Source organism: Daldinia loculata (genome assembly GCF_022478755.1).
Source record: "Daldinia loculata strain CBS 113971 unplaced genomic scaffold F4817scaffold_16, whole genome shotgun sequence".
Lineage (NCBI taxonomy): Eukaryota > Fungi > Ascomycota > Sordariomycetes > Xylariales > Hypoxylaceae > Daldinia > Daldinia loculata.
In genome coordinates, this window is record NW_026054870.1 from 329,060 (window position 1) to 357,020 (window position 27,961).

The 27,961-nt window shown below is 46.8% G+C and overlaps 6 protein-coding genes across 6 annotated transcripts; 5 read left to right on the top strand and 1 right to left on the bottom strand.

The window, feature by feature from the left end:
* The first annotated feature begins 200 nt into the window (after window positions 1-200).
* F4817DRAFT_333616 (uncharacterized protein) lies at window positions 201-2,193 on the top strand. The gene is made up of 4 exons (XM_049302780.1): window positions 201-755; window positions 808-850; window positions 909-1,562; window positions 1,619-2,193. Exons 3-4 carry the CDS (start codon window positions 950-952, stop codon window positions 1,723-1,725), a joined length of 720 nt encoding a protein of 239 aa, XP_049160387.1. The 5' UTR covers window positions 201-755; window positions 808-850; window positions 909-949; the 3' UTR covers window positions 1,726-2,193.
* A 1,753-nt stretch (window positions 2,194-3,946) lies between these two features.
* F4817DRAFT_314613 (uncharacterized protein) lies at window positions 3,947-4,482 on the top strand (the record flags this gene model as incomplete). Its single annotated transcript, XM_049300430.1, has 2 exons — window positions 3,947-4,400; window positions 4,457-4,482. The coding sequence occupies 2 exons, from the start codon at window positions 3,947-3,949 to the stop codon at window positions 4,480-4,482; spliced, it is 480 nt and encodes a 159-aa protein (XP_049160388.1).
* Window positions 4,483-7,394: 2,912 nt separating this feature from the next.
* On the top strand, window positions 7,395-8,503 carry F4817DRAFT_61772 (uncharacterized protein). Its single transcript, XM_049307692.1, has 2 exons — window positions 7,395-7,419; window positions 7,475-8,503. The coding sequence occupies exon 2, from the start codon at window positions 7,569-7,571 to the stop codon at window positions 8,448-8,450; it is 882 nt and encodes a 293-aa protein (XP_049160389.1). The 5' UTR covers window positions 7,395-7,419; window positions 7,475-7,568; the 3' UTR covers window positions 8,451-8,503.
* A 637-nt stretch (window positions 8,504-9,140) lies between these two features.
* Window positions 9,141-11,880, bottom strand: F4817DRAFT_314615 (uncharacterized protein; the record flags this gene model as incomplete). Its single annotated transcript, XM_049300431.1, has 5 exons — window positions 9,141-10,125; window positions 10,181-10,693; window positions 10,767-10,958; window positions 11,016-11,703; window positions 11,742-11,880. The coding sequence occupies 5 exons, from the start codon at window positions 11,878-11,880 to the stop codon at window positions 9,141-9,143; spliced, it is 2,517 nt and encodes an 838-aa protein (XP_049160390.1).
* A 3,482-nt stretch (window positions 11,881-15,362) lies between these two features.
* On the top strand, window positions 15,363-19,312 carry F4817DRAFT_333638 (DUF676-domain-containing protein). The gene has a single exon (XM_049302781.1). The coding sequence runs from the start codon at window positions 15,729-15,731 to the stop codon at window positions 19,059-19,061; it is 3,333 nt and encodes a 1,110-aa protein (XP_049160391.1). The 5' UTR covers window positions 15,363-15,728; the 3' UTR covers window positions 19,062-19,312.
* A 3,476-nt stretch (window positions 19,313-22,788) lies between these two features.
* Window positions 22,789-23,175, top strand: F4817DRAFT_314617 (uncharacterized protein; the record flags this gene model as incomplete). Its single annotated transcript, XM_049300432.1, has 2 exons — window positions 22,789-22,882; window positions 23,012-23,175. 2 exons carry the CDS (start codon window positions 22,789-22,791, stop codon window positions 23,173-23,175), a joined length of 258 nt encoding a protein of 85 aa, XP_049160392.1.
* Window positions 23,176-27,961: the final 4,786 nt, after the last annotated feature.

Consider the following 27,961-nt stretch of genomic DNA (forward strand, 5'->3'; position numbering starts at 1 on the left):
TAGTAGGTGTGAAATAGGTATTATATAATTAATAGTTAGATTTTAAAAGGAAAGGTTTAGTCACCTTGGCCTAGCACAATCCATACGGACAAGCTATTGGGTCATACTTCGGAATGCCGATCATGCGGGTTTGCGGTATCAGAATATGTTAATATGTACCTAAGACACGGGAGGCAGAAGCTCGGAAAGCATAGCGCCCGGCTAGGAATAGTTCTTGGCATGGGGATGGCCTGTCAGTCATCCGAATCGATCCAAACCTCGTCCAGTATACCTCCTACCATTGAATCGGTACAATATGAAACAATTTTCAAGATATCCTGCAAGATTATCTCGTCCTAAGAATCTACCCCGGATAGCATCATCCGAAGTCTGCGTTTCTATATGTGCATATGGCATAGTCTGAAAAATACTGACAATACCTATGCCTTCCGAGTAGATCAGGAGGCTTGGCGTCTTCGTCTTGAGATCACGGTGATGCTCCTACTCTTCCTTGATGAAGTAACATCTGATGTTAACTGACTTGCGATAATAGAATATTTGCTGCCAAGCTAAATGAAGTTTCGGTCATGGCATCAAAGCTAAAGTTCCCATGAGCCTTCTCACATGAAGACGTAGGGGAGTCATAGGAGTATAGGAGCGATTGGTACTTGAGAGTGAAGATATAACCCACGCACTCTCCAACTCAGAAATCTTACTATCCTATCATTCAATAAAACTCGCAAACACCACACTCCTTAATACCGCATATTTCAGAGGTATAGTATTTACAGACCATGAATCTCTTAGCTCGTAACTGACGAATAGTAGCTGCGCTCTTTCGATTCTCTTCCGTCTTTAACCCCGTTTGAAAGTACGTCCTCTGGCTCTGGCTATAGAACTAGAGTATGTGCTAATGTGAAACTTTCTAGCGGCATATTTATTATAATATTTATACATACCTAACGATAAGATGAAGTTTACGGCCGGTCCCCTTTTCACCACGTTGGCATTGATTGCCTACTTGCCCAGCATCCTTGCTGTAGAAAGACTCGCCGCAAATCAGGGCTCAGTTGCCGTGCTGAGTTCCGGGCTAGCAACTAATGGCACTGCCGCTGGAAACGGCACCGAAGTGGTTAATTCTGACCAAGGCGAAGACAACAAGGATGGCACTGAGAATGATGCCGAAGACAATAACGACCAGAACAATGATAACAATGATGCGAACGATGAAGAGAGCGCTGATGATCAGCAAAATGCCGACGAAGAGAACAAAAATCAGGACGACAATGAAAAAGACAACCAGAATGATGATCAGGACCTTGAGGAGAATCTCGACAACGCCAATGAGAATGATATTAAGGGCAATCTTGAGCAGAATATCGGAAATCTCATGCTCTCGCTAGGCATCTGCGACTTTAACATCGGTAGCATCGGTAGCATCGGTAGCATTGGTATCGGGAGCCAGATCCAGCTTCTCCTTCAACTCCAGCAACTTGCTCAGCTTCAACAACTTGGACTCGTCAACTCATTCTCCATTGAGCAGCTCATTCGACAGGAAATTCTCCTTAACAACTTTAACCTTAGTAAGCCCTTCCTAGTAAAGCTGACTTGGTAGAAACGATTTACTAATGACGTCTAGAAATCATTAAACGTACTGTTAGTGCATCTGTCAAGCAAGCTAGCCGTGAGAACAAGCGCACTATTGTGGCTAGAAAGGAGTGTCGGAACAAGAACAATGGTAACTAAGAGCATATGACTACAAGGAAAAACTGGATCGTTCGAAGTCCAAGGTCAAACTATGTCTAGCTATGGTCAGAATCATAAGTCCATTAGGTAGGTAGACTTGTAAATTAGAATCTACTGAAATTTTAATTGTATCTGTGTCCCTACCCAAAGTTGTTTCCAACTAGGTATAATGAGTGGCTTAACTTGAGAGAGATTATTACCTACCTACCTAGATACCTAGGTTAGTTAAGACATACAGTTGCAGTGTCCTTTTTTCTGATATCTCTATTCGTCAGTTATCTATGAGATAGTTTGGAATGGGCTGTTTTACAGACTACCTGTAGCTAAAGCTGAATAAACTAAGTAGCAAATAGGGATTTTCTATACATAAGTCTAGATACGTCCAGAGGAAAAATTGCATTCTATGTACGTACTCTATTTGTTATATTTTTATGTATCTTCAAACTCGAATACGGAGCTATCCGTCCCAATGGGACTTGACATGATAGCACGGAAACCCATGGATAAGGTGAGTCGAAGAAACAAGTTTGTTTAGACCCAACATCATCAGATGAACACAACTGTTGCGCCTAAAACATTACCATGTGTTCTGTACCAAGTTCGGATATGTCAAGTTCCAGTGTAGCCGTGACCAAGGCGTATAGTTACATGGCATATGTAAGAAGTATACAGTCTTAGGTCTGTGTGTCGTATCTGTAACACATCCGATATCCAGGAACGGGATCTCGGGGTAGCATCGAGACCCTAGACTGATAGGTGAACAGACCTGGTCCAGGCTCCCTTAGTGCCGTGCCGGGAGATCTCTTGAGAAGTGACAGAGACCCCTGTGGATCTGGGGTCTTCAAGACGTCAAAATGGGTAACATGACTCTATGATTGGCTGATAGCCCTGTCATTAGGATGACCCTGATCATGATGGGATTGTCACTTCTCGATACGCCATCCGGAAGAGTGAATAGCAGGTCCGAGAAGTACTTTCTTGAAAACCCGAACCCAGGTCTGTATTGCCGGCTAGTCGGCACCTTGAGAGTCAAAGCAGACCCTGCATTTAACCCCTGTCCTAGTTAAGACTGCCAAGAACTTGACAGCGCTTGGGCGATAGTCTTTCAACTTCAACTCATCCGCTAGTTATACAAACCATGTCAAATTTTTGTACACACGAAAAGTAATTGGGAGTAATAATTTTAGGCAAACTCCTTTCTCTACTATATTATTGAGATGCTTTACTAACCGTGCTATATTTTTTCGATAGCGAAAATTGCGGGAAACGATATCGCCAATCCTTGACGACGATCAAGCGAGTTGTTAAACCAGCTTAATGTAACGGCGTCAAAGAGTCACCAGGTCATGCGGGGAAATCCGGTAGTAAGAAAAGTATATCTCATGATATAGTACATGGCAGACGATTAGCATAGTCGGATCTTGTCCCAGCCAAGGTTAATTAGACTACTATTACTCTTGAGATACACTTCTGATCTACGCTTTGGCTTCCGGCAAAAAGGCTTCCGTGAATAACCAATGTCACCCACAGCTCCCCCGTTAGACAACCTCTTTTCTTCGTAGAGTCTAGCATGTAATGAGCGACAGGGGCCTTCGGCTGTTGAGCTTTGCGTCCATGCAAGGATGCAGTCACCAAGGTATTCTCATGGTTATTTCTGCCAAGACATTCCCACGAGCTGTCGAATGTCTCCATTCCGGATATGTTCCCTCCTAGGCTCGGCTTGTTTTACTACTCGCACATCCGCCCAACCCTTTCTACATCTTGACACGCGCCGGAACCCTCCTTCGACGATGTTCCGAGTTATTATTGTCTCCTCAAAAGCTTGGCGTTGTTTCTAGCCCTCGTGCCATCCGATCAACATGGCATGCCATTTGATATATAAGATGATGTTCATCTCATCCAGATCTGTTTCTTTTTCTAGCTACTCCACCAACCAATCTAAAGACATCTTCAGACCTCTTCATCCATTCTCTCATTCATTCTTTCAGAGGTAAGTTTTGAGTCTTCTTTCAACTGGTTCGACAGCCTCAACTAACATTCGATAGCTGTGCTCGTTCGCTTCATTCTTTATATACACTCATTAGAACTTTCGAGGTAAGTCAGATAATATCAAGTGATCTTAAATAGATCCTGCTACTAGCAAAAAGGCTAACTGATACACACAGCTGTGCTCATATTGACTAATATTTTAATCTCTCAACACTCATTATACCTATTCAATATGAAGGCCACCACTATCCTTGTTAGCGCTCTCGCCGCTGTCGCTACCGCTGCTCCTACTGCTATCACTACCCCTGAGAAGCGAGCTATTGTCGACCTTGGCGCCTTCAACAACTTCGGCTTTGCCAACCAGGATCTTCAATACCTGCTCGCTATTAACCAATTCGACTTGCAATCATTTGCTCAGTTGGCTGCCTTCAACAACCTCAACATTGGTAACTTCCAGGGGCTATTCGCCAACAACGGCTTTGATATCAACGCGCTCCTCCAGCTGCAGCAGATTGCTCTCTTGTCCCAGCTTGGCGGCCTCGGTATCTTCAGCAACTTCGACCTTAGCTCCATCCAGCTCAATGTTTTCGACCTCGGTCTCATCGGTGGCATTGGCGGCTTTGACATCTCATCCCTCATCGACCAGTCCCTTGTTCCGCAAATCCAGGCTATCATTCAGAAGACAGGTGAGTAACCTGAAAGAAATTTGATGATATATGTGATGCTAACTACTATTGTGAAGAAATAAGCGCCGTTGTCATCAATTAATAGATATGCCGCCTGATCCCGGTGAATATACCCTATGGCATTGCTATAATTAATAGAGGATATATAGGGCGGGATAAGTAAGAAAGGGGACGGGAGAGGGTAATACCCTGAAATGATTTCATTTTTATGTCAATTACCATTGCTTCTCTCCAGCTCGATAATATCATGAATCATTGGGGGGTCTGTCCTTGATTGTTTAGGTTCCTATAGCTTTGAATGAGTGGCACGAAGAGATGGCTGGATGAATGGGAATGGGATTTGTTGGGATTTTGGAAGATGATTCTTATCAAGTTTACCTCAATGAGATGATTTATCCGCAATGAACGATTTTGAACCTTTCAGTGATGTTACTAAGTTCCATTCTTAAGTCTGTAAGGGTTCAAGGTAATTTACAAAGTTCTAGTATTAAATAGTATTAGAATAATATATTTAAGAGAAAGACGAACGTATTTGATCGCTTGTTTACCTAAAGTATGAAACCCTGGATATGTATATCGGATAGTTATAAAATAAACAATTTTATATTATCAACCTAGCCGATTTATCTATAAACCATGTAGTCTCATGAAGAAACTTATTAATAAGAATAACTACCTAGGTACCTAATCAATCTCTAGACGGGATTGATGGTGGAATTAGCGGCCAGTCCAGCCACGAAAACGAAAGGAAGCTCAAATCCCCAACGGTCACTTAGGATAGGGGGCACATTGCTTGGTCCGTTCATCTACAACCAATAGTGGTCCTAGCTTAGCTGGATATATAACAGAGCGCCTGGAAATGGATGAGTTTTATTTCCACCCCTTAAAAGACTGGCTGTATACTCAACGGCTCATCTCTCATACGTTTGGCCTTTTGCCAGTAATAAAAATGGTAAGGGGTTGAAAAGGTTCGAGGACACGAGGTTGGCCGATGGATACCTTTCTGATAGGAGTAGTTCTCTTGACAATAATTGTCTCATCTCAGGGGTGCAGTAGATGTCAACCCCAATATCGTGTCACTATGGCGGCGTTCCACAAGTGTGATATTCTTGGTGCGTATACGTATATCCATGTCTAAATAAAGGCGGCCAACAAGAAAAATAAGTATAAATTGGCAAACACGGCTATCTAACCACTGCCGTGCCGGGGAACCAATCACATGTTTATATTGTCTCGATATCGGATGCCACAGCGATCTTCGCTTATATGCAGGTCTGTTGAAGTACCGGCATCTTATCTATACCTATACCTTGTTGCATACAGCCTTATCAGCTATTCTTGATATTTTCTTGTATATGATTTAGGTAGGCGTCTAGTTGAGTCGTTATGTTTAAATGTAATTCGTACCTAATGGAGAGGTTCTTAAGGACTTCAAGTAGCATTGATGGGGCCGCCGGCTGTGCAATCTCGAATTAAACTTCTAACCCGCTAGGAGGTCAATAATCGGCATAGTGTATTGCATATTAAAAATGTGGGAGGCCGAACGATGTTTCAAAACGCAGCGAGTTCGTATGTCCGGTCTCATTTAAGCCGGCTTGATGTAGGTATCGCTACATATTTCCTCGCTTGCCATCGAGTGGCTTGGTACGACCTCGGGTCTAGTGTCAGGCCAGCCTCGTGGTTCAATTAATTAAAATAAAGCCCTTATAACGTTTCGTAGCACTCAAGCTATTGATGAAAAAAGAGGCGGTCTCGTCGGGGCCGACTTCTTACCATCGCTGCATTGTCTATCACCATGCCTAATGGGCCTACCATTTCTCTAGATGCCCAACGCACGCTATCGATTTAGCTGCACTGTCAGCACTTATTACACGGTTGACCGAAGCCCTGATTCGGTGCTTGGCGCCCAGTAGAAACTCTCATCCGGAGTAACCAAGGAGGGCGAGCGTCATGAAAACAAGAAAAAAACAGCCTTTCACGAACATCGTTCTGCGTGTTTGTGCATGGCATGGCATGGCATGGCATCTAAAAGGTGGAAACTGTCAGCCATTCTTGGCTTCCACTCGGACGTGGGGGCTATTGGCCCTAAAGGAAGCCAGATGGTCGACGTCAAGAGGAAACGATCTACAGTGCTAAAGAAGAAACCAATATGAAATGTCAAAAGCATATCTTGTTATTGCTGCACCCTGGCCGCCCTAAAAGGATCCTACCCTAAAAGGATCCTACCCTCCATGAGCGCGAGGGAAGATACCGTCACAACATCTAAACCGTAGACGGTTATTGATTATCGACGGATTAGATAAGAACTCCTTTTCTTACGGATGCTGCGGTGCGAGGTCTCAGCCACGGTGTGCACGCGTTTACCTCTAAGTCGGCTAGGGAGTGCCGTCCGCTTGCATAAAGACCGCAATATCTAACCTCCTAGACCTGCCCATTAGGTTAAACGAGTCATGTGTGGTTTACTAGGGCCTTGCTTAAAAGTATAGACTTGTCTTAATATTGATAAGACTGAGAATGGACTTGAAGACCAATTTATAGATTGACATAAGTTCTCGGCCCCCGATATGCACGACCCAGTGCGAGTCTCGGCATCAGTTCCGGCCTTCGCCGCCCCACGTCCGGGAGAAACAATAGGGGAATTATTTTACATACCAAACTTGCCAGACCGTAAGCAATAATCGCAGCAGCAGTTCCCCATCCTACTTCGGGGCTATGGGCTATAGTATTCTCGATTTCTTATGTGGAGCCCCGTGTAAGACGTGTCACTAGAACGAGCTGATTCGCGCATCCTCCACCATCGGGGCAGTGCAGCTTCTGTTCCCTCGTAATTGGTTATATGTACGCCCTATCAATCCTTTCAACAGGATAAGCTAGTACGAAGTAAACCCCGTGAAGTTGCTGCAACGAGCTGCGGTTCTTGGGGCTTTTGGTGGCTGGAACAAACACCCCTTGGCAAAGTCCTTCGGCGCTCGGATGTCCAACAAGATAGACCGCTATCCTTTCTTCCCACTTAGCTTAGGTACCTAGCCAACTACCCTCTTCACATCCTCTTTCGTTTGTAATAGGCTAGCTAGTCTTTAGCTTTATGAACCTAGTTGTGTTATAGTCTTCATCTGCCTTGTGGTCAGTTTTGGGTTCCAGACATCGATTCCCGTCCCATCACTCGTTATGCATTTCCCTTACATGTTACTGGCGCTCGCAGCCAGCGTCACCGCGGACAACACAGCGCAAACGAGACGGTCCGATGAAAGGGAGTTGACACTTAAATCAAGAAGACCTATCGAAATTTCTCAGTCGCTTGCTGCAAGGCTCGCTTCAGTCGACATAAATCATAAGGGAGTGGTTGTCTCTAGGGGTCCACGATGTGATCCTAATAACGGCGAGCCCTACCTTCCCTTTTGTGACCAGCTTCGCGACCAGGATAAGGGAAAGGAGAACGATGACAATGACGATGACGATGGCGAGAAGCATCACGGCAGTGGGATGATAGCAGGAGCTGTAATAGGCGCTTTTATTGCACTCTTATTCCTTCTGGCCGTGTGGTATTTCCTCCGTATCCGACCTAGGAGGAGACAGCGTATACTAGAGCAGCGCAGGAAACAGGATGAGCTCGAGAGCAACTATCAATTTTCTCCCCAGGGCACACATTTACCAACTCCGCCAACCCGATCCATGCCCGGAAGCCAAAATCCCTCCGAGCATAATGTCAGGTTCCAACGTACACCTTATCCGGGAGATGTCCCATCTCCATCAATGACAAATTCGTCGATGTCTGGTCTGGCTTTACCAACTCCGGCACTTACATATTCTCCATCGGTCACATCCAGTGCCGTATCTCCATTGTCCCCAATACCGGCACACGGATTAAGCGACAAGCCTCCCGCATACGCAGCGGTAGCAGCCCTCCAGTCCTCCGAGCCGCAACCCGAAGCGAGCGCGTACCAGATGGGTCAGACACCCATGCCGTTAGAACCGCCGATGTACCATCTGACAGAAGCACCGGGGCCCGCTGTTATGGATATGAAAGGGGAACCTATTTCCCGATACTAAAAAGAATAATTGTATGATGAGAGAATGCAAAGCGTCTAGGCAAGGTTATCAGTCATTTCCGGGGGGCAAGGTGTTCTAGTTCTGAAATTGTACTGTAGATATCCCCTAATACCTATTCAGAAGTTCATTGTCTTTACTACCATGTACTCGTATTAGGAAAGGATGCCATTGCTCAGGAGCGAGTGGCACAGAAGAATCGATAATTATTTTTTGGGTTTTTCTATGTTGGTAGAAAAGAAAGAGAAAAATAGCGATAGTTCTGTTTCTCCTTATAAAATGCCTGTAAAAAAAAAAAAAGGAATATCCCCTGAAAAAATAATAGCGATGGATAATGTCGTTCCGCAACTCCTGATTGATTGATCCTAGACCCGACCCGAGTGCAGTTACAAAGCGTCCTGAGACTTTAAAAACCATACCCAGTAATATTAATGCAGAGCCCACTCGAATAATAAAATTAACTCGTGTAAATAATGCTGCTGCTGCATGAACGTATTGATGTAGATGGTGATACAACTTGCCACAAAAGGAGATCCGTAGAAAATCCTAGCAAACCATATTGTCATTTCATGCATCTTCATGAACAAATCGTCAAAACACATGTGCCCTAGTACGGGAAAACGTTCCTCTCAATAAATAACCCATTGCCCTAACATTATGATGATGATGATGACGATGACGGTGATCGAATCTCTACGTAGCGAGTGTGTGCGGGTCCTGCTCGACGTGCTCAACCCATTCGTATACGCGGTGCATGCCGCGTCCGGGCCCGGTGAGGCCGGCGAGAACGGAGTCCTTGGGCGATGTCGACGCGGCTCGCTGGCGGTGCCGCACCCGGGGTCCGGGCTCGTACAGAGCCGAGTCGTCCATGTAGCCGCGCGTCGCAGCTCGCCTGGGGAGCATCCGTTCGGGAATTCGACTAGCCCGTGGAATCTCGTATAAGTCTTCATCGTCCACGGTGTGTCTACGCATCATAGGAGGTGTCGTTAAAGGGGCTTGAGGCGGTAGCGGTGGCGGGCCCATCGCTCGGGGAGGGGCCGGGGGAGGCGGTATGCTCTGTCCGAAGCCTTGAGGAGCCGGGCTGGGGTTTTGGCGCTGTTCGAACCGGTCGGCGAGACGGCGTTCCAACGAGCTGGCACGAAGGCCGCGTGCCCTGTTCACTCCGGTGACATAGTCTGCAACCGAACCTGCTGTCCTTTCGAATGGTCCTACTGGTGGCGGCGCGGGTGCTGGCGGCGCAACTACAGTCTGTGCTCGACGCCTATAGGGGTTGTTCATGTTGAAGTGCGCCGTGTTGTTGGTGGCGGTGGTGTTCCCGAGACCCATAATGTCATCAGCGGGATCCATATATTCATCTTCACTGTCCTCGAACTGAAGCCGCCGTGCCAATTCTTCGTCTCGCTGTTCTTGAAGACGCCTCCGGAGAAGCTCGTCATCGTAGGGACTTGGTCGAGTTCGTAGTCCATTACCAGGCGAGCGTCTTCTAGCATCAAAAGCCTGAGCAAAACCCTGAGCAGGTGGAGCACTTCTGAGGCCTAACCTCTCTCGGTCTATCATCGGTTCTGGAATCTGCATGTGGTCGAGCCCGTCGGCGTCGGCGCCATCATAGTTGAACCACGGGCATTCACAGGTCTTCCACTTCAGGCCACAAATCATGCAAAATTCCGCACCACAACGACTAAATTCCTCATTAGACCCCCATAAACTCCTAATAATAAAGAACGGTGTCTTACCAAGTCATGTGATTACAGCCTTCCTTTAGTTCTACCATATTTCTGCAGTTGAAGCAACGCTGCCATCCCTCTTCCTTAGCCTGCTGTAAAATCTGGTTCGTCTCTTCGTCAGCAGGACATGGGCCGGAGCCGTGCCATTTGTTGTTACAGTCGCAGCATACGCGAGTATGACAGCTACCGCATCTACCGACCTTGCGGCCATTGCGGTGTTGCTGGATCTGGTCTGGTCTGATCCATCGGCCGCATCTCTTACCCGGGCAGTACACACGGTTCCGAGTAGAAAATTCGTGGAACTTCCGGTTCCAGGTCTTCTTGAAATCGATGTCGAACAGGTTATCGACGTGCTTTAGCGGGATGCAATCCGACGTGCAGCATTTCGGAGGCATCTGCGCCGGGTCTTTGACGGAGAGCTTGAAGCTGCGCTTTAGGCATGACTTGCACATACGATGCCCGCACTTCAGCTTGGCCGTCTTCGAAGACGGTAGGTCGTCGAGGCACACAACACATTCCACCCTATTTAAAGACAATCAATTAGATTTGCATCATCTACCAGCGACTTATTGCTAGATTTGCTTAGCAAACTTACATCTTCGAGTGCTTGTCGGGCGGCGACTGGAGTCCTGAACCCACAAACCTATTCAGAAAAGCTGGAGAAGATATTGAGGAGGAACTCATACTCTGGGACGCTACATGTGAATTGGGAGCAGTGTGCGCCCGTGGAAGCGAGGGCTTCGCAGTGTATCCCACATCAGACTCGTAATGCCTCCTCCGATGAGGTCTAATAGGATCGATCGTCAGTATCAACTCCCGGACATTAAATGCGTTGCATGCTTACCGTCTCGATGAACTAGCCTCTGGTTCATCGTAATGGTCTCGATGACGAGGACGAATCCGGGACGTGCTTCGTGACTCGATGTGTCCTGATCGTGGCACGGATTTTGACCTTTCTCGCAAACGACGGAGCGTGGTTTCGTATTCGGGTTCTTCATCGGTATCTTCTTCATAGGCAGGTCTTTCTCGATGTCTTGATCGTTGTCGTCGGCGGGAGACCCGGTCGACCGGGGGTGGAGGCGGGGTTACTGGGACTTGGACTGGTCTTTTGCGGGCTCGGCGCTTAAGCCTTTCATCCTCTGTGGAATCCGATGACTCGGTGTCAACACTTGAACTTCTCGATGAAGACGGTGATGGAATCCTCGAGGTAGGCCTGGATCGATATAAGGGAGTGGATCTCGGGGGTGTCGAAAGTTCGTAGGTCTCATCGTCTCCGCTGCTACTGGTCACGCTCCTGGTCCTGCTCCTGGTCCTGTGTCTCGATTGCGTCCTGGGTCTGGATCTAGACCTAAGCCTCGAAATCATCTTGGCTTGTTCGTCATCGTCATCGCCATCTTCTACCTCGAGATACACTGCCCGACCTTTCCCGTTCCGAGATCCGACGGTGGCCGACCGGGGACGGGTCAGTTGCTGCTGTGGATGAGGCATTGGGTCGGTAGCATCTGAGTCGTCGTCTTCGGACAGCGGTGCACCTTGATGAGAATAAATTTTTAAATTTCTACCGGCAAACCTGTGTATTTCAGGTCCTCGGGGTCGGTAAGGCAGCGAATGGGGGTTGGGATCATGTCGTGAGTCCCAATCATGGTGGCGAGATGGGGAGGGACTGCGTGTCTGGTGTCGACGTCTGGCCCGCTGCTTGGCCGCGACATGCTGTGATTGTGCCATTCGTCCGTTGTGTCAGCCCCGTACCTACGGATTCGTAGAGGAGACCGTCTTTGCTCTACTGCTTCGGTTGGTTGAGGAGTCCTGCCGGTATCGTGGGAAATGAACAGCTGGTTACTCCTGAATGGCTAGTTGCATGCACTCAATTCAGTGCTGATTGGGCTGTATGGTTGCAGTCTGCATTAGGAGTGGGATGTGCAGTATCGGGCGAAAACATCCCCAATAGACGTCAAAGTCGTAGGACAATGATGTGTGATGGCACCTAATTACGATTTAATCGTCTACGGGATCCTACACGATAACTGGATCGCGCTGTCGTGGGGAGAGATACGAGAGGTGAGGTATGGAAAAGCTGTGGAGGTGAGACAAGGGAGAACAGGTGGTCAGGGCAAATATCGGTTCTAACCCGAACATGATACTGATACAGTACGATATGTAAGGAATAACTATTACTGCCTATCACTGCCTCCGCCTTCGCTGGCTATTCCCCCTGCCCCTCCGTTCTGACCCTCACCTACGATCTTCACCTGGGGGTCCTTGGGGAATGGCCCGAATGGTTGTTTGAGTGGACCTAAGTGGCCGGGAACCCCCTGGAAAACGACCATTCGTTGGTTGGACAGTGATTCTGGCGGCACAAGCGCGACTAAAAACCTGGCTCCTGACTGGTCCCCTCCATGCCAGATGCCCCTCACACATGTCAAGTTCCAGCCCGTTCGTCACGTTGAGAAAAAAAATAAAAAAAATAAAAAAATAAAGCTCTAACCTTTCCAGTCGCACACAGGTTTAGAAGAGGGACATTTCCTGTGATGAGCAATTCCAATCAAGTGACTTGGAGTAAATACCATTGAAAACAGAAAATCCTTCGTCACGAGTGCGTTAGCTCCTCCTGATCGTCGTCATTTATTCCCATATTCCAAGAAATCATCCTTCCAATGCATTAAAAAGGGGTGGTTGGATGATCAGTCATCAGGCACGCAGACAGGTAGTAAGTTACACAAGAAAACCGTATCCTACTGTTCACTGTTCGCTACTCGCCCCTATATATTAGTGATTACCATGGTTCCTGAGGTATGATCCAGGTGGTAGGGCGTTTAGCCGTGCAGCCTGCCTCGATTCCTGTGCTAGTGTTACTAAGTTGGATACCTACCTACGTATCTGACACAGCATTTTAACATTGCCTATTCGGCCGGTCAGTACTACTACATCAGGCAGCAGAAGAATGCTGCTGTACAACAACAGCAAGTTTCGAAAGTCCCAACTACCTACATATGTAAAGCCGGCTAGACTAACTAGCCCTGTGCAGCCTCAAGCCTAACGGCCCATCCCGTGAATCTTTACCAAAAGTATGCTGGAGAGAATACATGCCCCAAAGCCCGCTTCGCCGTGTTGATAGTAGTATTGCTCCCTAGCCTACCTACCTATGTACTTCAGCTTTGGTAGCTTGCATATGTTAGGTAGGTAGGTAGCTTGTCAGCACTATACCAGCCTGGTAACCTTAAGTTGTCGTTCTCCGGTTCAAGTGAATATTTATTTGGTTAATTTTAGAATATTTGCCGCAGATTGATCAATAAGGAAGTTCTATCCTTCCCAAGTAACTGGATGTAAATCAGATATAAAAACAAGCTCTGTCGCCCTTCGGCGTCGGCCGTACGATTAGACTGATCAATCGATACTAAGCCCAAATAAGACACGGCGACATCGTTGCCGCTCCGTCGATATTTATGCATAATGAAGAGCAATTACAATTAGACATCCTGTAAGTTATTCGAGGGTAGTTGTCCCAAATCTCGTAAAAAGAACCGTACAAGACTGCCTTAACATTGAGGTGTAAGTACAGAGTCCTCAACAACCAGTATTCTATACAACCCGAAGCTTTCTCGAAAAGTCAGCAAGTTTGAGAAACAGGTAGTCTTACCATTTGCTTCATATATTTAATATATGAGCTTCTTAGAGAAAAAAATTCAAAAAAATTACGTAACATGAAAATTCCGCTCGAAACAGCCCGAGTGCTCTTCTTGATATATGCCTATGATTATATATTAAGGCCTCGCCTTTAGGATGTTTTCTGACAAGTGTCACTTAAGACAATAAAACAATAAGACATTCACTCTCGCGTATGTTTTATACACGGGTTATCTCAAGGGTTAATTCCTCAACTCGTCTTTACTTCTAGCTTACCAGATGGATATTAAGTACAAGCTCTACTATCGTGCTCTTAGTAAACACTTAATATAGCCATTAAACTTAGTATATATCAAAATATTAAGATAGGCTAAGCTCAACTTTGGGTTTAAAATGGTAAAGGGGGTTTGCTCAAGCAGTTGAGCGGCTTTATAAGTGAAGAGCGCCAATAAGCTGTTAGCCAACGGATAGATAGCTTTTATACAGAATATAATATAATTATCAGTACGCGATTGCTAGAACTACGTGATAAGAAATGAATAACAAGTAAATAATGAAGTTTAAGATGAAGTTTAACACCTGCGAACGAAAATATAAGAGTTATTGAACCTGGTTGATAAGGCTTTGGCGTATGTTATTTTAGACGGTTATATTTTAATAGATAACTTCCAGCAACAATTTTCAAAGCGCGCTCTTTCCCCTTGGTCTATATCATGTTGTATAGTAGGTAGTGCTTAAGTCCTTTGTTGTTTAACTTGTAAGTTTCTAGTTGTATTATTGAACGAATTAACAGGTACCTAGGCACTTAAGCAACTTATCATAGCGGAGGAAGAAATGAGACGTCAGGTACGGAAGTCGCCTTCAAAAGTTTTGTCCATAGTGCACGCCTGTCAGCTTTGACCACAGCTGTGGAACCGCTGGCAGCACTTGGCGGCTACAGATTGGAAAGTATATTTTATTTCTTTTATTTTTCTATATTTAATATCGACCTTAATTTATACAATAATAAGATATAATTGCGATTAATATTTAATTTAAAAACTAAGTTTTATTATATATAAATTTCAAAATTTTAACAATTTTATTTTCAGGTATAAAATTAAATAAAATAATAGTATTTTTGAAAGTACATCCTACCAGTCGTCGCCAAGCCTTGGCAGTGCTGGCCAAAGCTGACAGGGGCTGACCTATGGACAAAACTTTTGAAGGCGACTTCCGTACAAGATAAATATATTATATTCGCCAGGATGCAAGGATGATCCTTCAGCTTAAGAGTAAGTTCGGATGATAAGAATGCGGATGAGAAACACGAACTATATCCGAAGCTGCTTACATGTAGTGAACGCCATGATGTAGGTCTTAAAATGTTGCTAAAAAGGGAAATGCAGAAGTGGTATGGGGGGGGTAGCTTTGGGGACATAGAAGCGGTAAGTTAAGCGTGGCGGCGCTATTTTAGTATAGTGCAGTGCCTGTGACGTCGGTACTGCAGCACATTGTTATCGGTACCTCCTAGCCACATTATCGGTAGCAGCAACACTGCAACAGGCTGCCCGACCCTGCGGATCCATGGATCTTTGTTCAACTTTGTCCGCGTGCTCCCATCTCGGACCCTACTTTTTTATTTACATCAGTACATACAATACGTTCACGATCAACGCTGACTCCCACTAAAACAACGCAATGATCACTCTAATTATCTTTTAAATTTTCATTTCCGCTCATCTCCCTACGCATCTGCGCATCTGTAAACGCACCTGTAATATGTCGATACCTCATTCTCCAATGCGCCCTGCCGATCCTCCTAGTTCTACCATCTAGAGCTCGCCTTCTCATGTTAACCACTCGTTACTCGTTTACATTTCGTCATAGACCGTTGACCGCACCTATTGTCTCCAGGTCGATGATTGGTTCTCGCGGGGAACCCTTCTGAAACATGCTTCTCCTGCATCAGATTGGCAGCGTCAAAATTGGTGAAGTCATCCGCTACACCGTAACTTATGCACCGTCGCACGACCGAATACTACCTTCGCCCGACGTTCTATACCTACGAATCCGCAATACTTCCCCTATTCCCCTGCGAGCCGCCTTTATCCACGGCCCATATACTCTAGACGTTTCCGCCTGTCCCGCCCACTACGATCCGAATAGCAAGTTCGAAAACCCCCAACGTTATGGAGTCCCTGAATTTGAGCCCATGCTCAAGGCTGGAGGCACGTGGTCATGCCAGTTGATCGTACCAGACAACATCCGCCAGAGCGCCGGAACGGGGGCTGCGAGGGGTGACTTTGGCTATGATACTACGCATGAAGAGGTTCCAAAAACTGCGAGCTGGGTCGTGGAGGTTACGAGCCAGGTTATTTTCTCTAACAGTGCAGCCGTGGGCTACGAGGTCTTGCTCGCGCGCGACGAAAAGAGCCTAAATCTCGGTGGCGTGCCAGTCATAGGCGGTCAAGCTCAGGTCCCACAACCCGGCAAGGTAACCGATTTTCAACAAAGTATAGGCGCAAAAGATGGCCATCACCGCGCCCAGCCGAAGGGTGTCTTTTCGAAGGCTATTGCCTTAAAGGTTGAGGATACAGCAAGTCTCTGGAATACACCACCGCTTCCTGGCTGGGACGAGTGGCACCATGGAAGCCACAAAGCATCGAGTGTGAGCAAGGCAACCGGTAGTGTTACGGAGCCGACAGAGACGGAAGATGATAACGCAAAAAGGCAGCCTCCAAGGAAAATCCATCTAGTTGTTGTAACGCATGGCTTGCATAGTAACCTTGGAGCTGATATGCTATACATGAAGGAGAGCATCGATACAGCTGCGAAACAAGCGAAGGCTGATGCGAGAGCCAGGAAAGCACGAGAAAAGGCCGAAAAAGGCGACCCTCCTGATGCTGATGACGACGAATATGACGAATATGACGAAGAAGAAGTCGTAGTAAGAGGCTTTTCTGGAAATGCTACTCGAACAGAAAGGGGCATCAAGTTTCTTGGCAAGCGTTTGGCACGTTGGGTGCTCTCCATGACTTACCCAGACCAACCTTTCCTACCATCGAGGAAAAAGGCGGCGACTGGAAGCATTGCTAATGCCTTCAAAAGTGACGGTGTGAGTGATGATGCGTCAGGGAAAACTGCACATAAAAACAGCACCATACACAAGGGCCAGCATCACGAGGAGAACCGCAAGTTCCAGTTTACCAGCATCAGTTTTGTCGGGCACTCGCTAGGAGGCCTTGTTCAGGTGTATGCTATAGCGTATATCCAGAAGCACTCACCCCAGTTTTTTTACTTGATACGGCCGATCAACTTCATTACCCTCGCATCTCCATTATTAGGCCTTAGCAACGAGAACCCTTTATATGTCAAATTCGCTCTGGACTTTGGCCTCGTCGGGAGAACTGGGCAAGATCTAGGCCTTACTTGGCGGGCACCAACTATTGCCAGAAGCGGCTGGGGCGCATTAGTAGGTACCCTCGGGGAGAGTGCCCACAAGAAGGTAATAGGAGAGGTACAGCCAGAATCAAAACCGCTGCTGCGTATCCTACCAACCGGCCCAGCACACACCGCGTTGAAGAAGTTTCGCAACCGGACCGTCTATTCAAATGTGGTAAACGATGGAATTGTACCGCTACGCACAAGCTGCCTATTATTTCTAGACTGGCAAGGGCTTGGTCGGGTGGAAAAGGCTCGACGCGAAGCCGGCTTGGTTGAAACCGTCGTCGGGTTCGGGTGGGCGGAATTGACAGGTGCTAATGTGTCGTCACGAAGAGGTCCCTGGTCGCCGACAACTGAAGAGCCACCATCGTTATCACAATCCGGCGTCGAGTCTGAGTCCTCTCATAGCGACCCTCACGAAGTACCTCAGCCACCAACTAACGCAACTGTAGAGGATGACAGGCGCAGTCTTAACATAACCACTCCCCTTTCGGAGACGGGCACGGCAAATCAAAACTCACAGACAAACAACGACTTTGCGTTCTCGGGATTTTTTAATTTTTTCAAATCCAGCGAGTCGCAGAAAACAGCAACTCGTAAAACACCTCCGTCGTCTCCACGGGAGAACAAAATTTACCAGCGCAGTCAAACATTGAAGATAGACGCGGTCACGGACTCGGCATCGTCAAGTAAGTCGAAGGTATCTTCCGGTCATGAGCTTAGCGAAGACCCGGCAAATGATGTATCTGCTCCTCCGAGGACGACATTCTTTGAGTCCGCGGGCGATATTCTTAATCCCAAGTTACCAACGGTGGACTACTTGATTGACCCTTCAAAGCGTCCACGGACCATATTTCATGATCGCGTCTATCATCCGTCCGATATTCCACCACCACCACTTAAGAAACGTACGACCAAGACACTTAGCTTCCGACACAAGTCAAACACTAACGGCGCCTCTTCATCTTCTAAAGATGAGAATATAAATCTCCCTTCGCCGAAAGCCGGAGTTGAGCATGCAGATTCTGAACTTTCAACTCACGACTATGATGATCCTGCGCATACTGACCCTAGTAGAGATACCGATGATGTTGTTGACAGCTCTAATATGAAGGTTGAGGAAAAGATTGCTCGTGCATACCACCGCGGTTTGAGTTGGCGAAAAGTCTTGGTCAAACTAGAGCCGGATGCGCACAACAATATCATTGTGCGTCGCAAGTTCGCCAATGCTTTTGGTTGGCCTGTTGTCAAACACTTAGTTGATGCTCACTTTAGCGACAGCGCAGCTGCTCGCATGCGAGATGAGGCCGAGCAAACCGGTGACCGTGCAAAATCTATGGACCAGCGACCTGACGAGACTGGCGCTGAGACCTACACACAAGAAGACGCCCAACCCCGGAAAGGCAAAGACGGTGCGATGACCCACAAGCATACTGCAAGTGAAGCTATCGAGGCCACAGATGCTGTTCCAGATCTACCATCCCTAGCCCAGGAAAGGAAGTCGACTCGTTACAGTTCAAGAGATTCGCCGCCTCGTCCATCGTATGAAAGGGTCGACTCTGCAAGCTGGAGCGACCGCGAGTTTGCGGACAGTGGGGATGATAGTGAAATCGATATGGATATGGCTTATGGTAGGCCTAAGATCCAGACATCCCAAGGGCACGAGGACAACGACAAGCAAAGAGCTACCAGCCCGAGCTGGAATTGGACAGAGAAGATTGTGGGTAAAGGCGCCGGAAAGAGAGTAAAGAGTCCTAAGAGCCCTCAGAGCCCCACAAGTCCAAGGCCCGGGGACGGGAGCGCGAGCGGAAATACGCCTAATGATGCAGACATAAAATAATAGAGCCTTTCTAGGAAGTGTTTTTTGAAACCTGGAAATAGGATTACCAACTTAGCATGGGAGTCTCAATAGAGGAGCATGGGCAATTGGGCATGGCATGTTAGATCTTTGATTCATCAGTTTGGAATGACAGGACTAGGCCTATTCTGAGATACCATACTATATTATTTTGATATTAGTGAGCTATATGAACCGAACGACTTTATACATATATTACTTGTAATACATACCAAATATCATTCCACTAACTACGATATATCGATATATATGTGACTTGGCTTTCTTTTCAATATCTCGAGCCCGAAATGGGTCCCTTATTAGTAGTCATATGTATGACATCCGCGACCCGTACTGTTGTTGGCCAACCCAGACCATATGTAGCGGTGCTAGGGTCATGTTCGAAATCCCAGGTTAATAATAATACTGTATTCATTCAAAAGACACCGTTTGTTCGTGTGAGCTAAGAATAGATGTTGTAACCGAACCGTAGATATATCAATACCTTCTAATAGAAAGTTAGGTCCAGCTAAGATGAGAAATATCACCCATGATCAACTGCTTTTCATCTCATCTGATAAACCTGGACCTTTCCAGCTGGTCCCAAGTCACTCGGGTTCATCCCGGATATCTCTACCACTCATTGTGGCCTAGGTAAGTGAAAGCGGTTATCATCACTTCTCTGTTTTCCGTAATCACAACTGCGCTAATAGCCTCAGTAATTGCCATTCGAATATGATTTTATTCCTAACATGCGAAGAACTATTCATCTCTTACTAATCTCGCGGAAAAACTCAAAACGGCCAGCTAAAGCTGCCGCTTCGTCTCTTTAATGGTGCTTAAACAGTGCAATTTGTCCTATATACCCTCCTCTAAACTAGGATAGCTAACAGCGTCGAGGTTGTGATGACGGAAGGCAGTAAACTACGGGATATAACGACGTCGTACCTAGCTGAGAAGTGGCGGTTGCTACAATCGTTTCCTTTTCTCGTCGACAAGTCTTAGAACGAGGAACTCAATCACGCCTAGATCGTCGGCGTAAGTCTATATGCCGTCAATCTAATATTATATAGATTATCAACAAATCTAAGATATCTTCCACAATCACACATTTACGTTTAACCGTACAAACAAACAAACAAAGCAACGGCCTCTATGATCCTAACTCTGAGTAGCCTATTGTCTCTCAACCTATTCACCTAACAATCCCATAAGAATGAGGATCATCCCCTACCCTATCATTCCTTTCTACCTATGGTTAGGCTCAGGGCTTCAATATGAGCGTCGGTAGTTTCACTACTACTATTGCTTATGAGCCGTTAATAGTTTTAATTGAGTTGGTGCTTTAGAGAACACTCCAGAGAGGTAGATATCTCTTATATTGTATTATAAATCAGCCAGGCATAGCTCCAGGCTTAGTTATAACACGTTTCTCATCTTCCAGTCCTTAATTCAATTTAAGTACACAAGCTATCAATTACCCAAGTAGACATAGCGATGGTTCGGGTTGCAAAGTTTTCCGTCGACGCATAGTATGTAAAGTAGTTGATCTGTTTATATTACTACCATTTAATATACTAATGTATAAGTTCTAGCTCTCTTAGACCTAGTCAGCTAGAAATCTTAACAAACTTAGATAGAGCTAATTTATATAATATGTTAAGATTATAATGAGACATCTAGAACAAAAGATACCTTCAGTTCTTGCTTCATATCGTGATGATATACCGCAGGTATATATATAGCCACCAAATATGAGCTAGACTTCATCTTACAATGTAACTTAGGACATAGACTCATGATCCTTCACTTTTCCGTTGCTAAGACCTAGGCCGATGTCAAGTATAAGATAACCGTGGTTCGTATAATATGAGAAATACTATGAACCGTTACCAAATCCCCAAGGCTGTTCTTTATCCGCCGCGACTGTAGAGCTATCTTGACGGCCTTGAGTTACTTCTATGTATTACCTATACGCGGAATCTAGTTAGTTCAGACTAACCGTTAAGATTCTCAAATATCGAACTAGTATAAACCTCATGCTATCCCCTAACTATTAATTATCCAGATATGCAGTTATAAATTCTCTATTTTTGAGGCCAAGCCTCCTTCCACCGCCTTGACTGTATTGTACTTCTCATATATGCTGTGATAGGAATTATTGGCGTCCGGTTGTATGCGGATAATTCATATTCGGCCTTCATAGTTGCATAACATTACATACTTACTGGTTTCCGCTACAGCCTACCCCATCAAGCAGGATACTCTTCCGTGGGCTCAATGAAAAGGGGGGGACTCTCCTCCTAGAGCCTATCTACCTCCTAAGACTATTTTCGACTAAAGTGATTGCCCGGTATCCTCACATTACTTACTATAGTACCTTGAGTCCTGTTGTTTTAACGTCACCCTCACCCTCACCCAGTAATGGATGCCCTCTAATCCTGCATCTCGACAAAAGCATTCGTAATGCCTTGTGCTAAGATGTTGATATCCTCAATATCATGGGCTTGTATCGACTACTTAGACGAGATCACTGTTCGCACAGTGGAGCCGTCATACGAACGTCTTCTCAGCATCATGAACTCTGAACGAAGTCGTACATCTCCGGGCCTGGTTTCCCGCCTCGGCTTGCGTATTCGAATGCCCACCAAAGTCTATGATGTCTGCATGTCTCTCTCGCTTAGATATCCTAACACTCATTAGAGACTGTTCGTTTCTGCACTCCAAGCCCCTATCCCGCGCCGATACTATGTGTGATTGTGAGCAACCTCATGTAGCGGTTTATGAATATGACACCTTGGCGCCGTTCCTAGAGGACCGGATGCCGCACATCGAACTGTCAGGACCGATAGGGTATCTGTAGCCGTAGTCACCCGTAGGCAAGCGCCTGTGAAATAGGAGTAGGTATGGTTACTAAGTTAAGTCAGGCTGAAGCTTCAAGGTTATGGAGATAACCGCGACAGCGTCATCGAAGCTTTTTACCGGACCGGCGTTCCAGCTGTAGCACGGCATCCCTGTGATTAAAGCCAAGGAATCAAAGCAGTTCGGCTTACTATACCGAAGAAAAGCTTTTATGGCTGCGGCGGCCAGACTCGGTCAAGATGTAAAGGGCGTCGATTCTAGCACGGGATTGGCGTCCTGCTGGCGCCACACTTCGGTACGAGCCGAGATAGTATGTGATTTGCATAGGCTGCACACGCCGTGCAACTTAAAATACCGGCTGCCGAGATGAAATAACCCCGTTTGAAGTTGCCACCACATCTATCTTCAGAATTGAGCCCCTTCGCCGGTTTCAACATCTTACCGTAGCGACGCTATGTGTCGTCGGGGTAGCCCGCTGGAGCGTATGTCTCTCCTTAGATCCGGGACGGCTGCTCTGTAGTCCCCAAGCGAGACGTGCTGGCCCCTGATTGATGAGTAGTAGTAATACATGGATGTACGACAGGTAGTATAGTATTATAGAGGTTACACGGCAGAGGGCGACCAAAAGTTATATATGTAGACGAACATCCGGTGGCAACAGTGATAAGGGCACCCGGAATACAGGGTGAGGAGAAGGGGTACAAATACCACATCGACAGGCTTCCCCTCAGGCAAACTCAAAAGTCCGAATCAGCCGTTGCGGAGATAGATCTGTGGTAGGCTCCCGTCTCGGGGCCGACATGTGGAATAGATTGCGGCTCGTCTTGAGCAAGATATTTATTTATCTGGGGATTAACTGCATGATTATATGCACCCCGTAACGCCCGTGGCCGCACACTGGCTTACGACCGTGCAAATCGGCATAACCGTGTCGTCCGGCGCCGATGATGCAGCAGAGATGGGTGGGATGGGAAAAGTAAGGAGGTGAAGTAGGGGGGGATAAGATCAGATAATACCCATACGGCCTTTGCATTGACCGAATGCATGCCGACGGATTAGGCAGTTTTCAGCTTGCTTCTGACATTGCGAAGTCGAATGGAGTTGCTTCGTTCAACTGTCCAATTTAGAACAAGTTCACCCTCATCTACACAAAGCGGAGAACGACGAACCTCTACTCCTTTGCTCTCCAAGTCCCGGCACCGGTACGTCTATCCGGAAGACAGGAATGGAAGCTGAACTGGAGAGCCATGATTAGATGGTTCGCGCCGATCCAGGTTCCCAAGCAATGCAGCCAAGGCCAGGCCAAGGTAAGGAACCTGAGAGATTATATCATGTACCTGTTCCGAACCAAATTTACATACATCGTCTCTTGATTACCGGGCGATATTTTCCCTTAGCATCAAAGGTCTGGCTTGATGACAAGGCTACGGGTTACGAACCTTAATGTCATAGAATCCTAAAGATTCCTTGATCTAGAATAGGACCTTGCTCTAGCCCTCCGCCCGCCGGCTAGGGACATTAGTTATTAGAATAGACTTGGCGTTGATAAGGGCTCTAGCATGGCGAAGTGGATCGATCTATGGATAGATATCTTGGCGACAACATACTCATATTAGTCTAAGCATACCTCAGAATGGCATGAGTTTTGTTGCCTCACAGGATTGGCGGATAAGAAGGAAAATAGCGACACGTTCGTCAACGGCGTCTAGCTCCGGATGATTCCATTTAGCTCCGGTTACTTACCGGCAATGTAAGGGGTTCCTTTACCTAATATAATCCGATATAACAAGTAGCCGCCGTAATACTTTGTCTTGTCCAACATTTCGTAAGGATGACGGCAGCATTCACGATGACTACGATGACAAGTACCATCTATTCCGATAGGCTCTTTAGGCTCTAGAGGAACAGTATGCACCACCTCGACTGGAGCAATCTCGCTTCTTTCGTTCCGAGCAAGATCCTTCATAGGCTATACACCGTACCTGAGAACACGGCGATGTTGTTCCTGGCAGAAACCTCATGCTTGCGCGGCCGTTTCCCTCGGCATCGCTTGGGCCTGTTCCTGTTCCTGTTCTTTTTTCTAAACATGGCTTGATTCTGCCCCCGAAGCGAGTAATAAGATCTCCCCTTAGATGCGTAGTTAATCAAATAATTAATATCTCAAGACGGTGCCGAACCACTGATAGGCCGCATAATTCCCCCACAACTTTTCGATGGACTAGTCGAGATCTTCGACCCCCAATCGACCCCCATACATTTGCGTAGTATCGAGATTCGAGATAGGGTGGATTTACACCACTACGCCGGCATCCGTGGGGCACGGATCGCTAATAAATTGTCACATAAGACGACGCTATTACACGTTGATGGTGGGTAGGCGACTCCCGAGCTCGAAATAGTAGCGATATCCCGGGGAAATCGCCAGGTTTTCCTTAATCAAGAAGGATCTGCGAGGTAACTGGCTAGTCCATATCCTTGCGATCTCGTCACCTCGCCAATCTATCTCACACATAAAAGTCACGACGGCGCGCCGTCTACCGTTGCTGCATTGTGAAGTTCCGACCGGGCTGGTGTCCAGACGGCGGAGTCCAAAGTACCAAATCTTCGCTACTCTTGCATACGCCGCCACAATGCGGAGAACCAATAGGATGGGATCCTGTTACTACCAGCAATAACGGAGCGTGGGCTGTCTAATCTGTAAAGGTTGATTATCGAACTTTGAAAGTCCTGGCGATCCGGGGCGTTCACCCGAAAATGCCGGTTTAGGGGCCATAATGAGATATGATATCTCGCCCAAACCTGTGGATGAAAGCAAAAGTCAAGCTAGGTACTCATTTGCCGCATTATGAAACTCGTGTCTCTCGGGCACGGATGTTTGTACCGCTTTAGAGGTGTAGCTAAGGAGCTTCATATAAAGAGGAATCTTGAACTAAACGTTACACACCCCTAGACGAAGGCGTCTACATCCTCATATGCGCGCTTAGTATATGTAAATCCTCGTCCAACCACAGTTACAGTAGGTGGTATCGATCTTCGAGAAGTCGGCTCTTTGCACACCGAGACCCTCCACCCCCTTACACTCCCCCCTTCCCCTTAGCGCGATGGTGTCAGCCCCGGTAGCCCTGGATAATTATCGGCATCTCTCCCCGTAATGTACGTACGTACGAACTTGAGAGAAGGTTTCTGCGGGGATTTGGGGTACATGAAAGCAGGGATTCAACCCCGTGGAGTGGATCGGCTGAGCAACCCCCACGCCTGGACGTACGATATATATACATACGGAGTCTAGGACCTGCTGTTTAAGAACTTAGAGTCATTAATTACCGATATGGAAGACACACAAGTCTCTGACTCTTGCGTGTAGCACAACAAATACATGATCTTGTAACTCTGGGACATACCTCTCTCCTGAATCTCGACAACCCTGTAACATTACATACGTTAGGTACCTACCTACCTCCTACCTATGTATGTAAGTAATATATACATACATATCTCCTTTTATTTCCGACATGGTAGCCTTCTCTGTTGGTTGAGAATCAGCCGAAGTTACAATTTTCAACACGTAGGTTCGTATCACGGACATGAAAAGATCTGGCAGCTTACCACGTCTGCGGGCTCTTGAGCATGGCAGTGTTTGGGTAGACGATTAGCAACGTGTGGCAAATGACTCTTCTCATCCTGCTTGGCTCCCTTTTAACGATAGGTGTGAAGGGCGTTTCTCAAATCGCGATTCCGACCCTACGTCTTATTAGTTGCTATTTTGGTTGGATCAGCTAATGCAAGGATCTGCTCCACCCCACGCGTCTCATTCATATCAAGCACGTATAGTTATGCTATTGGGCTCACAGTTTCATTATCGAGGGTACAGTAACACATGGCTAGACTGGTTTGCCTGACATCCAATGGAACGTATGAACAGCTCTACACTAGAGCTTTCTCACGTCTATCACACGCCAAACTGGACTTGAAGAGGTCGCGCCGCTGGGGTTACCTTGCCCAATAAATATATCGCCATATTAGGATGCTAATGGTCAACTTCTAAGCAAACAGCCCATAAGGCGCAAATAAAGGCCAGCTTGGGTTTCAAAGTAATAATAACTCGATATGTGTACGTACTGCTAAGGCGGAGATATGAGCAAGGGTTCTCCTGTCCGCACCCCACACAGTCCCTCCACACAGAAGGAAATAGACAGGACAGTATCGCGGAGTTGTCACACTCGAAAGTGACGCTTAGGGTCCTTGGTCTTAGCCCCTAAAGGCCGAATTGGGCAGTGCACATCATCCATCTCAGTAATCCGTACGTAAATCTCTCGATTTATTCAATCACCAGACCGGGTTGCGCAAGAGCACGACTTACACCATTTTATTCGTTTAGCGTTTAGCATTTTTCCTATCGTCCTCTTAACTATACCTACCACATCGTCATATCGTCATATTCGTAGAAGTTGCGGTGTAGGAGGCATCGAGCACAAGGCTCGCGATACCGTTGCAATTGCAACCCCTGGAACGGATAACTATTCGTTGACTTTCTGTACCTCTTTTTTTTCCTTTCTCCTTCTTGGACCCCTCGAACCCGTTGACAGAGAATACGCCCGGTCGATCATATTCGATCCGATTTGCACTTTGCGCTTTTCACATGTTGCTGCATTACCCCGTTGATTTTCCGATTCTCCCTAAAGATAGGGTTTCTGTTTCTCTTCGCCCTTCTCGGCGCCGGCCGGCGTTCACGGCCTCAGTTAGCAGACGAATTCACTCTTACCATCATCACGCAACACAATTGTATGTAAATCAGCTGATCGGCTTCCGCCTACTGTAGAAATTTGCTCACGGACTGCTCGAGGATAGGCGCCAGTCTTGTGTAATATCAAGCCTGCAGCCGGGTTCCATCCTTCGCACGTATCGAAATCCGACTCCTGTAATCGCCCGTCCCTGCATGAGATGTCCTCGTCGGGGCTAAGGTAAGATCCCATTTAGTGTCCTAATATAGGTACCTACCTAAGCAGCTAGGGTAGGTACCTAGGTAGGTAGGTAGGTAGGTAGGTGTGCATTAGGAAGGCAAACACAAGACGAAATAGAAAAAGGTCCTTGTAACGAGCTTGGTCACCTAAGGGCTAGTGATAACCTAACCCGGGGCGCGCGAGGCCAATCATTTACACCAGCCGTATTACCCCTTTAAACGTCCGGGATAGAACCTACGTTCTATTGGACTTCGGAAGTTCTCTCGTAGGCGAACTATGGTCGAAAACACGTACGTACCTTTTACGTACAAGGTAGATACACGTAGTTGTGCGCTATCAGAAGGAATTCGAAACAGCCAACAGGCAACAGGAATAACTATACATAGTTCTAGGTTAAGTTGATCCAAGTTTAGGTCGTCTTAAAGTTTTAGTGTCTAATGATAAATCCGGAGCCCCGCAAGACTTAAGGTTATTGTACGCGTAATGAAAAATAAAAGTCTGGGGTTATGAAGTTTTAATCCGTTTATGACATATCTATGAGCTCACTTATCTCTCACCTTACACCTCACACCTTTCACATGCGGAAAATGATACTCGGGAATTCCAGGAACCGGACACATCGCCCAACAAAATACAAAATATACATAAAATACAATACATTAGGTACCTAAAGTAATCATAACAGGAACATGGGCAATAAATAAATGTTCCTCACGTCATAAATTTACCCTTCTAAACTATTAACCCGCGATCATCAGGAACTTCCAACCTTACATTCAGCCGTACCAGCTACCTATGTACTAGTTCAGCGCCTGAGGTAGGTATGCGCGCAGTAGGTATGTAAGACGGGACTACTCTTAACCTAACCTACAGTGGAAAGTATCACGTCAGCGGAAGCAGGTAGAAGCGTATTTTCGAATTCAGGTCGCCTTGTTAGGATTCGAGGCTGAGCAATTACACATAAACGCCCCCAAATAGGCTGTCGGGGGGGGGGGGGGGGGGGGGGGGGGGGGGGGGGGGGGGGGGGGGGGGGGGGGGGGGGGGGGGGGGGGGGGGGGGGGGGGGGGGGGGGGCGGGCGA